At 38.7% G+C, this 12059-nt stretch overlaps 1 protein-coding gene across 4 annotated transcripts in view; it reads left to right on the top strand.

Moving 5' to 3' along the window:
* DPY19L3 (dpy-19 like C-mannosyltransferase 3) overlaps positions 1–12059 on the top strand; it is a 41640-nt gene that overhangs the window by 10025 nt on the left and 19556 nt on the right. For all 4 annotated transcript variants that reach the window (XM_082232919.1, XM_082232918.1, XM_082232916.1 and 1 more), the window contains exons 4-13: positions 1536–1626; positions 2340–2461; positions 3348–3493; positions 4590–4713; positions 5737–5871; positions 6593–6724; positions 8745–8846; positions 9650–9723; positions 10306–10464; positions 11787–11909. In XM_082232919.1, the coding sequence (XP_082089045.1) occupies positions 1536–1626; positions 2340–2461; positions 3348–3493; positions 4590–4713; positions 5737–5871; positions 6593–6724; positions 8745–8846; positions 9650–9723; positions 10306–10464; positions 11787–11909 (1208 nt within the window). The remainder of the gene's footprint in view (positions 1–1535; positions 1627–2339; positions 2462–3347; positions 3494–4589; positions 4714–5736; positions 5872–6592; positions 6725–8744; positions 8847–9649; positions 9724–10305; positions 10465–11786; positions 11910–12059) is intronic.

The following is a 12059-nucleotide window of genomic DNA, read 5'->3' on the forward strand; positions in this document are numbered from 1 at the left end:
ATACCCAGTCATGTAAAGTTGACATGTATTTAATCTGTCATTTTAGTTCATAAGTGTTGATTTTATTTATATTCTGATTTTTTAAAAATTGTTTTTGACTTTTATTGATAATTTTAATGTATACCTTATATCTATGTAAACCTCTTCGGAGTTTTAATTAAAATTAAGAGGCATACACATTCTGTTAAATAAAAACAAAGTAAGTAATGTTTAAAAGGGTTGCAGTGTGAACCACCTGTCATTTTCTCTTTCTCCATTGGTTTGTCTTGGGATTAATATTGTTTTGGATAATAAGAATATGACTGTGCTTTAATAGTAAGTTAAGACCAGGGGTCAGCAGACTTTTTCAGCAGGGGGCCAATCCACTGTCCCTCAGACCTGGAGGGGGCTGGACTATATTTTTTTTGGGGGGGGAGGGAGATGAACGAATTCCTATGCCCCACAAATAACCCAGAGATGCATTTTAAATAAAAGGACACATTCTACTCATGTAAAAACACACTGATTTCTTTACCGTCCGTGGGCCGGATTTAGAAGGCGATTGGGCCGGATCTGGCCCCCGGGCCTTAGTTTGCCTACCCATGGTTAAGACCATTTCAATCCAGCCTTTCAGTGCAGTAACAGTGATTGGGTTGACTAAGAACAAAGTTTTGAAGCTGCAGAATGAGGCATAGAAGCCAACACTATAATTTAACAGTAAAAACAATAAAATAGAAACAGGTAAAAAGTGCTTAAAAACAAGGAGTAGCAGTCCATAAAAGCCCCTCAGACTAGGATAACAAATGCTTGCTGGAATAAAAACAGTTTAGCTAGAAAGTGGGAAGACAAAAAATGGTGATTGAGACAGTTGCTAGCTGCAAAGAAGTATAAAAGCATTGAAGACAATTTTCACAAAGTTTCAAGCCTGTATTCCTAGATTTGGGTTTAAAAAAACAAACAAAAACAAAACAAAAAAAACCCTGGGAGTTTTAAATTGACTAGTGACAGTTCTAAGAACACATCTGCTCACAGTGAGTCTGTTGGTAAAATAAATAAATAAATAAATAAATCCTTGGCAGCTGACCTAGGCTGATACACAGAAGTAATATCTAGGAAATCATGTTACTTCAGTTTTTCCTTGTGATTTTTGCAGATACTTTGGCTATCCAAAATGAAATGGAGGTTTCAGCTGCCTTTCATGTCTTTATTAGTTTACTTTTTGGACTAGAGCCATAGTTTTCTGGTAGATTTGGACCTTGGAGATCTCTGGACATAAATCTCTGGTGTGCCACCAACTCATCAAAATGTCCTTGACTAATCCCAACCTCACTTCCCTTTGGTTAACGTAGGAAGGATAGTGATCTATTGCATGGTATTGTTGCTCTGAGGAATGAGGTGAGGATTAGAGAGCAGTTTTCCTCTATCTCATAAACTGCTATTGTTGCCGATCTTAACTATGTTACACTAATTTTATTAAACAGGTCAGAGGCAAGCGATAGTAAGACAAGCATCAGGTTAAGTTTATTCTTGATCTTAACTGGCATGTTTCCTTCCAGGAGGTAGAGCGGGAGATTTCATTCAGGACAGAATGTGGCCTGTATTACTCTTATTACAAGCAGATGCTACAAGCTCCATCCATTCAACTAGGTATTGTAACTTTTATTTTCTGAACTGGATAAAGTACAAATGGCTCTCAGAAGCACTACTCTTCTGTGTTTTTAAAGAGAATGCTGGATTATCAACTTCCATCTTCTGTTTGTCGGTGGCTTTTTATATAAATCCCAGGAACACAAACCAATTGTTAGTGGCAGAAGTGCTTGTCATACCTGGAGGTGCCTATTGTTGCTAGATAGCATAGAATTTTAGGTATTACCTATATCAATGGAAGCATTACTTTCATCTTAAACTATATGGTTCAGATGATACTGATTTCTAAAAAGTAGACTCAGAGCCCCAGAGCACTCCATTTGCAATAAAAGCAGCACTATTTATTAGATTACTTTCCATGAATCTACTCCTGGACACACTTAAGTGGTAAGCTCCGTTGAACACAGTAGAACCTACTTCTTGGGATATACTGTCTTTGTGGCTCCTAAAGAGGGGGTATTCTAACTCAAAAATAAGTGATGCAAATTGACTTACTTTCCTTAGACTTTCTCAAAGCATGTGCATTTTGACTGGTATCACCCACCAACCAGATCTAGTTCCTTGTAAGAAGCCAAATGACTTTTAACAGTAGCAGAGCATATTTAATGAGTAGTATTCTAGTGTCTAACTTTAAATTCTCTTGCAGAAGACGTTTACATTTTAATGGCTTTTAAATGCAGGTGTGCCTTCATTTTATTTTCTTCTTTCTACAGGTTTACATCGCTTGATGTTTGACAATAAAACTGAGTCCATGAGGACAATTAACATACTTGAAAGAATGAATGTTTACCAAGAAGTCTTTCTCAGCATTCTGTATAGGGTTTTTCATATGAATGTGAGTGTTTAATTATAAGTCCCTGATAAATGCACAAGCATCTTGCCCAAGTCAGTACAGGGACAAGTTTTGTGGAAATTCGTCTTTACCCAGCTTTAAGTCCCATTAAGTTTAATGTGATTTACTCTAGGAATTGTGTGTAAGGACCTAAGAAAAGCCCTGCTGGGGCAGGCCAAAGCACCTTGTTCTCACTGTGCCAAACAGATTCCTGTAGAAAACCAGCAAGCTGATCATGATCACAGCAGCTCTCTCCCACTCATGATCCTGAGTAACTGGTATTCAAAGGCATACTGCCTATGACCCTGACAGAAATGGATGCCATCATGACTAGTCCTAGTCAGAACAGGCCCATTCAAATTAATAAACCCAATTTAGAGACATTCAATGGATCTTCTCTGAGCAGGATTTTATTGGCTACCACCCTAAAGTTAAACTGTGTTGTGCAAAGAAGCTTTATAGTAGAATCCTATATAGGTCCTATATTTCAATGGTACCTACTTCCTAAGAGCCAGTGTGGTGCAGTGGTTAAGAGTGGTAGACTCGTAATCTGGTGAACCGGGTTTGCGTCTCTGCTCCTCCACATGCAGCTGCTGGGTGACCTTGGGCTAGTCACACTTCTTTGAAGTCTCTCAACCCCACTCACCTCACAGAGTGTTTGTTGTGGGGGAGGAAGGGAAAGGAGAATGTTAGCCGCTTTGAGACTCCTTCGGGTAGTGATAAAGCGGGATATCAAATCCAAACTCCTCCTCCTCCTCTTCTTCTTCTTCTTCTAAGTATGCATAAGATTGCAATCTCATTTTACAAACATTCTTATGATCAGAATTGTTGGTTTCATGCTAAGAAAAGTACTATTTGTTTAATGGTTTCCTGTGTTCTTCCTTCACAGAATTTTTTTGAACCTGTTTATTTTTACATCTACACATTGTTTAGCCTTCAGGCAGTCTATGTTGCTGCTCTGTATGTGACCAGCTGGCTTCTCAGTGGAACTTGGCTTTCAGGTGTATTAGCAGCCTTCTGGTATATCACAAACAGGTGAGGGTACTTCTGCAAATCCTCCTCTGAAATAATCCAATATTTGCCATGCTATAGAAAAGAATATATTCATTTCTTCAAGTTAGATTGCTATATATTTTGGAAAGAGGTTTGCCTTCTCGCTGTGCATTTAGACACCTCTTAGGACATCATAACCAAGTTTCACATGATGGTTCCTGAGATCAAGGAGCAATTTTTTTTGTCTATGCTTCGATGGACTCTATTTTGAATCACGATAGTAGACTAAGCCTTTCAAAACAGATTTTTTTCTTTTTTGTTTAGAATTCCTGAGCAACACAGCTGCTAGTTTTTTATGGGCAGATAAGTGTTGCACTAGCAAAGGAATGTTGGTTTTAGCTCAAGACTTTCCTATGTGAATCTATTCCAGGGTTCCTCAGAATGGGACACATAATTTAGAAAAGATATGAGGGAGGGAAAATACATGGGAATAGAATGAGGTAGGTAGCAAAAACATAGTACAGAAAGGATTTGAAGCTCTGGAGGCTCTGTATAAAAAAGAGCCTTTTCTAGTTTAGAATAACCCTAAGGGGAAAAACTTCCTTTTGTGTAGAAATGTTGAAAACTGGGCTGTCGGCCACTTATAGGTGCTTTAGTGCTGCTAAACATTTATTTTGTGCCATTAGTGTCTAGACAGTGTATGGAGCACAACATGACACAGTCAATAAGCTGTCAATTAACTGGTTTTTAATATATTAATAAAAATAATTGTTGCAATATTTCACTGCAGAACATACTTCGAAGATGCTCAATGAAGCTGGCTGTATTTCCTTGACTAAACAGCGTGTGCCAATAATTCTTTTTTCTTTTCTTAATTTTACAAGTCTTTGGCATTTGCACATTGCTGCTCTAGATTTAGGTGATCTATAACAACACATCCTGTTAATCCCTCTCTGATTGAAATCAGATTTGATCAGTTTACTTGTAATGCATTAATTGAATTAGCCCGAATGCTTTCTGCCATATTTGAAAATAGTGAGGTAATAGTCGATGTCCATTTTCAATGTTGAGATTTGCATCTTTGTAGAGGACTTGCCCATTGTTGCTTATATGAACCTTTTGCTTTTGTTTTCTGCAGAACAGATACCACCCGGGTGGAATTCACCATTCCGTTAAGAGAGAACTGGGCACTGCCATTCTTTGCTGTTCAGATAGCAGCAATTACATTCCTCTTCAGATCTCATTTGCGACCCACTCATGAAGTGAGCCTTTTTTAAAAGCACAAAAAAGTTTTCTCTTTAAAATGTAATGATAAATGTTTCTAAAATAGCCAAGGTAATGCTGGCAGAAAATATATACCAGAAAATATTATTTCTGTTCTTCCATAGTTAAATGTAAATCCTGCTCCGAGCCACATTACTCACAGAAACAGGCTTCTGTGTTGTATCCTTAGTTGCATGGGGAATTGCATGTGAAAATGCCTCCTGAGCACCCTATTCCACAACCTGATGCTGTAGGCATAGAGATCTTATAAAAAAAGCAGCAGCCTTGTTGGCTAGGTTATTCTGGAGAAAAAGGCGGTTTGGATTCTATCCTCCCACTCCCCCTTTTCACTAGGATGATGGTGGTGGTGGTGATCTTTTTTGTTTTAAAAAAGGGTTTATTGCTGCATGTGTGCTCTGTTGGTTCAGAGCCAACGAGTGTACTTTGAGATATGTCTACTTTGGAGTAGGGTTCTACGATGGCGTCATTTTCCATTCTGCCCCTGTATTCTTCACATGAAGCACTATTTCCCGTTGCAGTTTGTCTTTTGCCCAAATCTATGTCATTCATTTAGCTCTGTGGCAAAATTACATAATTTGCGTAATTAATTAAATAAACTATGGAAATTACGTTGTCATGATGTTATTCCAACCCATTCATTTCACTGCAAAGATAATTTAGGGTAAAGGAGGGGGATGTAATATCATTTGCAGGCTGAAAGCAACTGAATGAACGGATTTTTATTCTGGACATGGGACAAATAAGTGACCGCCAACAATTTCCATTCCTGCTTCTGTTTTTGTCAGAATGCTGCAACATCCCTATGTTTGTAAATAGATGCATGGTATTTTGAAATTATATATGGATGGTGTATTTTATTTATTTTGTAACAGTCTGATTTTGGGGAATAGTTTTTGTTTAAAGCTGTTTGATACATTGAAATGGCCAGTAATCACTTTCCCTTTTTTCCACTACGATCTTTCCTCATGTATCTCATTTAGCTTATGTTTTTGTTTTTCCAGAGGCTGACACTTCTGGCAGTATTTATTTCAACCTTCCTCTTCAGCTTGACTTGGCAGTTTAATCAGTTTATGTTGTTGATCCAGGCATTGGTTTTGTTCACACTTGACTGTCTTGACTTGCTTCCTAGAGGAAAGGTAAGCTAATTGCTTAATGTGCCGCCATTGAAATAATGGAAAACAGTCACGTTTAGGTGTGCTTGATTGTATGCAGTGTTGCGGCCACTGTGTGTGATTGCAAAGTTTGGAAGTCTTGTCTTCATTATGAGGAACTCTGATGAAATAATACTGCGCTTGGTGCAAAGTAAACTTGGTTATGTATGTATGTTTAGGATGGAATGTCCTGTTTTTCATATTTTTCAACTGAATACTAGAATCTTGACTTTCAAAGTGCCATAAAAATCTTAACTTGGCATTGAGATATGGGAGTAGTAGAACTGTGTATCTTAAAGTACTTAACAACAATGTAAATCAATGTCATGCTTTTTGGGTTGTTTTATTTATATTTTAACAAACAACCCCACAAAGATCTGCAGGCAAGCTCAGTTTTCTTGGTGGGTATTCTGCCCTCTCTGTCTTCTGGTGCCATTTTATTCATTACAGTAGGGACTGATGTGAGCATTGTGCAAGTTACCGTATTTTTTGCTCTATAACACGCACCCGACCATAACACGCACATAGTTTTTAGAGGAGGAAAATCTGTAGGCATGGCACCCATAGGCATTCCCTCCATAACACACACAGACATTTCCCCTTACTTTTTAGGAGGAAAAAAGTGAGTGTTATGGTGCAAAAAATACGGTAGATAATAAAAAAAAGAAGCTGTGGCATGAACAATTTCTTATCATTATGTTTGTAGGTGACCTGGATCTACATAATACAGGTGGCTAGTTTGCTGCTTGTTTGCCTCCTACAGTTCTTTAATTCCATGATAGTGGGATCATTACTTATAAGCTTTAATTTGTCCACTTTGTTAGCAAGAAAACTCCAGGTATGTATTTATCATGGTTTATCATTTATCATTAGTTTATTTTTTTAAAATAACAAATAGGGCAAGCTGAAAATTTGTCTGCTTTGCTACTTGGGTAATCTTCATAAAATTACACATGGTTAAACGCCTGCCACCTTTGATTAGCTGTGTTAGATATTAGGGACCATGACTCATAAAAAGCAAGTCATGATCTCCACATCATTATAGGGAAATAGCCATGGTCAGATTGAAAGCAGAGTTGCTGATCAAACAGTATTGGGACTGGAACTCCTTAGTCCTGCTGTCTTCATGCATAATGAGCCCATGATATGCTTTATGGTCAGGTATTATTATTATTATTATTATTATTATTTATTTATTTATTTATTTATTTTAAATGAGATTCCCTCCTCCATCCTACTTACAATCTTGCTCAATAAGAACTGTTCTTACAGCAGAATATCTTCAAGTTTTCTGTTGCTTTTCCCCCCACTGCTGCCACTGCCTATCATAGTCATTTTTACAATCATTTTTTTCATTTGCTGTTGGAGACTCAGTGCTTTGAAAACCCTATTGGCTTCTCTCTTCAAAGATTTAGTGCTATCCTGAAAGGAAACGTGAAACTACCTTGATGCACTAGCATCAGTACAACAGTAGTTTTAAAATTAAAATTAGATGGACAAGTAATTCTCAGTAGCGTAGTTTGTCGTTTGATAGATGCATTGTTTACAAAAAAGAGAGGGAGAAGGAGAAATAGTTTTTTTCTTCTGTCATGTCCTCTTTTTTTCCCTTGTTCCCTCATTCATTCCAACTGGCAAGGAAAAAAGCTGCAAAGAAGAAAATTCAACCTGTGAAGGTCATTAAAAGATACTAGCACCTGGCACTGGAAAGCCTCCTGCTTTGGATTTCCACCATGCTCCTGTGCCTTCTTACCCAGAATCCTGAGTGAGCCCCTCCTTTCAGCAACTGCTGAAAGCTGATGACGCTCAAGGAGCTCCTCCCCACCAGCAACTGCTGTTTTGAAAGTATCCAGAAAGACCATCACCAAACTCCCAAATAAATCTAGTCAGAGGGTGCCAGATTCAATTGGAAGTGCCAGAGGGTGAAAGCAGTACTTTTTTAGGGGGAAGCCTCCAGAGGGAACCACCTCTAGAGGGGCTTCAATCTAAACCTTGTTCAGCCTCAAGAGTGGTACCTGTCCCCCTTTCATCTTGGAGTGGTTCATTCCAAATGGGTCAGTCCATGTCAAAGTAACAGAGCCATCAAACTGGCCAAACAGCACAATGTTTTCTCACAGTTCAGCCTATGGAAATGTTAAAAGTTCCAACAGTGAACGCCCCAGTGGTGGCGCTCCTATCAGGCATCGTATTATCTAAGGACAATGACATGTCTCTTTAGGACATAGTGAAAAGACCAAAGGGGCACTTAATGGGTCCCATGAGGCTTCTGCACTGGTTCTCTAGGCTGCTTCCACTGGTGTTCCTTTTCCCAGGGCCTCCCTCCCAAGGCTGGAAGAATTAATGCAAAACAAAGAGCTTAATGACAGAACCTTACATAGGCTGCTAGGAGGAGATCTCTGCTCACGTGGAAATCTTCATCTACATTCACAAGGCACCATGAAGTAGACATCTTCACCTCTTCAAGGAGAGCTTTTGTCAGGAGTGGGCTTCATCATGTCCTCCCACAGAAATTTCAGCTATAAGCACCGTGATTGGATTTACCCGACAGTTAGGTTAGCTAGGACATTATCACATCAGTAATGAATGCTTCTTTTACACCAAATTTTACGTACTCACTGGATTTTCTCTTTGGCTTGGAGTGAACGAGGCATCTGCACCACAGCCTGGTGAGTCAGTGCACATTCATACAAACCGTGCAAGATAGACCTTAAAGACCTTAAAATGCAAGTCCCCTGTCTTTTCTGAAGGGATTAGCCCCTTAGTAATCAGTGCCTCATACACCCCAAACCAGAAAAAACATTCACTATGAGTGCCCAGTATTCCTTTGCAAACACTAAAATACCATTGCTTACATTTTCCAGAATAACCTGAAAACTGGTGGCTTCTTTAGCAGGCTTGGGAAGCTCTTCCTTCACGTACTCTTAGTGCTGTGCTTGACATTTCTTGTAAATAATTTTATTAAGGTGAGTATTTTTTTTCTATCTTTTTTCCAATTGAATCTGTATAGTATCTTGTTCAATATGTATAACAGATTTACAGTGCAATACTATGTTTGTTCGCACATTATATCCATTGGTTTGTAACCTTAAATGGCTTTATGTGCAAATTCGTAGTGAGTTTGTAAAGAAATGTTGTTTCTTATTTGTCTGTACAACAGACAAATTGAATTTAGCATTCCAAATGTGTTCTGCTTTTGCAAATGCTTTGCCTTTCCCTAATATTGTATAGCTACGCACACAAATAGTATATGTAGCTTTACATTTGGGATGCCTAAATATATAATGAACTTCAACTACATGTCCATATTCTGCTTTCTTCTTGTCACATCCTTCCTGAGTCAGTTGAAACCAGGGGTGGGATACTGGATCCAGCCAGAGGATTGATCTCAAAGTTACCCTCTCTCTGCACACCTACCTGTCAGTCACCTCATCTAATATGATGATCGGCTATTTAAATTTCAACTCACAGGAACAATCACAGATTTAAACCACCTAACAAACAATGTTTAAACCAGCAATGGAGAACCTCTGGCCCACTGGTACTACAACACTAAGATTGGAGATGTGTCTCTGCTGCTGCCTTTTTCTATCAGGGATCAAGCAGAGGTTTATAGCTGATCTCAGTGCTGTGTATTTTCTTAAAGTACAATTTTAAGAAAAACCAAAGTGGGGGGGGGGAGTGGTGCTTGTGAAATGTTGTGATGGGGATGGCAGAGTTGTCTTCACAACTAAAAGAAAGTAATAACTTTTATTTTCTCTCTTCACAGAAAGTTCTTAATCTGGAGTCAGATGAGCATATATTTAAATTTCTGAAGGCAAAGTTTGGATTTGGAGCAACAAGGTATGGTATTGTTCAGAGTTCAAAACAAAATTGTTTTCCTCTAGTTTTTTGGCATGGGAGGGCCCCAAGTTTCTATAGGAGTATGTTTCCCTTTACTAGCCAACCTGTGCCGTAAGACCGGCAGTGGAGGTTCTTCAGGTTGTCCCATTGGCAGGGATGGTGAGACAGAATAGGGTTTTCTCTGTGATGCTGCCCAACGATAGAATACCCCATCCCTAAAGGTTGGTTACCCTCTGTGTTGTTGGACTTCCAGCACAAAATACTTGTTCAATTTCACTTTTGGTGGTACTGAAACCAGGGTTTCAGAATTTGGGGGGCATTACGTCCACTGCTGTAATTTAATCTGCATTTATTGCTTTCTTTGAAAAACCCAGGGATTTGTTTGAATGAAGGGCAAGTTAGAAATGCAACAAATAGTAATAAGGCAGCATTTGCTCTTGCTTGTAAATTCTGAGTTGTAGTTACTGATCTTGCTTGAGCACTTTCTAACATGCAACTTTAGGACTAATTTTGTTAGATTTTTTAAAACACACACATTATGCCAATAACTTTGCAATGTTGACTTGTCTTCCTTTCCTTTAGAGATTTTGATGCTAACCTGTACCTGTGTGAGGAAGCTTTTGGTCTCTTGCCTCTTAATACTTTCACAAGACTTTCGGGCACTTTAGTTTTCTATGCCTATATATTTGTGCTCTTGGTGATGACCATAACATCTGCTGTGGTTGCTTTTCAAAATCTCAGGTATGTCTGTTTCTATATTGCAGGATTATGTTTTCAGTGCAGGGGGTCTTTTTCCTTTCTTGTTGATAAGAAGAGGAAGACATGAACAGAGTCATAGTTCAGCATCAGGGCATGCTTGCCTCAGATTTGAGCCAATTATCTAAGAGAGAATTGGTTTTCTGAACCCAAGATATATAATTCTGGCAGTGGCAGCCTCAGTTTTTAGAATGATGTTTATATTGGCTGGTTCACTTGCTAAAGCATGTCACTGTAGCAAGGCTTGGTTACTGATGCATTTCAGGCCAGTAGTCAGCACAGTCCAGAAACCACAACAAATTTAATGTTGCTCGAGTAGAGTTAATAAAACCTAGTTTCCAGTGAGGCAGTAAACTTGTGTCTTTGCTATACTACGTAAGCCAACAGATGCCCATCATATAAAAAATATTCCTTCATACACACACACACACACACACACACACACACACATCCTTCCAATGAAACATTGCATGTTAAAGAGAACATAGCCTTATACTGAGCTAGACCATTGGTCCATCAAACTCGTTGTTGCCTCTCCCCTGACTGGCAGCAGCTCTCTGGAATTTATGCTCACAGCAAACAACAACTTTAATTACCAGGAAAAATAGATCATTTTTGCTCTCAACCTCATAGGCCACTTTTGGATATTTTGCAATGGTATGCAGAATTGTTGGTCATTTTCTATGGATTTATTCATTTGACTTTTGTTACAAAAGTGATTCACTTGGGCAGGGGAAAATCTACTGGACCAAGTAAATGTAGATAGATAGATGACAGACAGACAGACAGATAGATAGACAGACAGACAGACAGACAGACAGACAGATAGATATTGTAGAGAAGGTGGCCCTGTAGAACTGGATTCTCATCTGGGAAACTTTTGTCAGCTTTATCCCAACACTTGCTAATTCCTAGTAGCAGCTGAGACCAGTATTTTCTGTAAAACCAGGGGAGTACTCCTAACTGCAAATTTGGTATTAGCTGTCAACCGTCTGTTTCCACACACCCCTCCCTGAACATTTATGTTTCATTTGTAGTATTATGATGTGCAAATAAAATTATTTGTTTTTCATATTTATTTCACTCATGTTCCACCGTTTGCCAGTCCAGCTTGAAAGCAGAAAATCTTGCACAGGGGAATATTTAAAGCACTCGGCAAGCATGAAAAATCTATTAGTATTGCCTTAGAATGTTTTATTTTCCCTGGAACCAGGAGGTTCCTTTGAACTGCATACAAATGTCCTGTTTTAAAATAACGTATTGCTAATGTAGCCGTGCTCCTTTTCTTTTGTTTCCCTCTCACTCAGTGGCTCTGTGAACAACAAACCTGCGGATAAACTGCAAAAGTGCATAACTCTGCTGAAACCAGGTGTTGCTTACAATTTAGTGCACACCATTCTGTTTGGATTGCTGGCTTTGAGCACAATGAGGTACCCTATCTGACACATCATACATATTGGGCACTGGATATTACATGTGGAGTATAAAGTAGCATATAAAATAGACTATAAATTCCTATTCGGTCTGTTTACCTTACTTTTCCCCCATAACATATGTCCCAGTTATAAAATAAAATTGTC

This window comes from Podarcis vaucheri (genome assembly GCF_965113315.1).
Source record: "Podarcis vaucheri genome assembly, chromosome: 7".
NCBI classification, from domain to species: Eukaryota; Metazoa; Chordata; class Lepidosauria; order Squamata; family Lacertidae; genus Podarcis; species Podarcis vaucheri.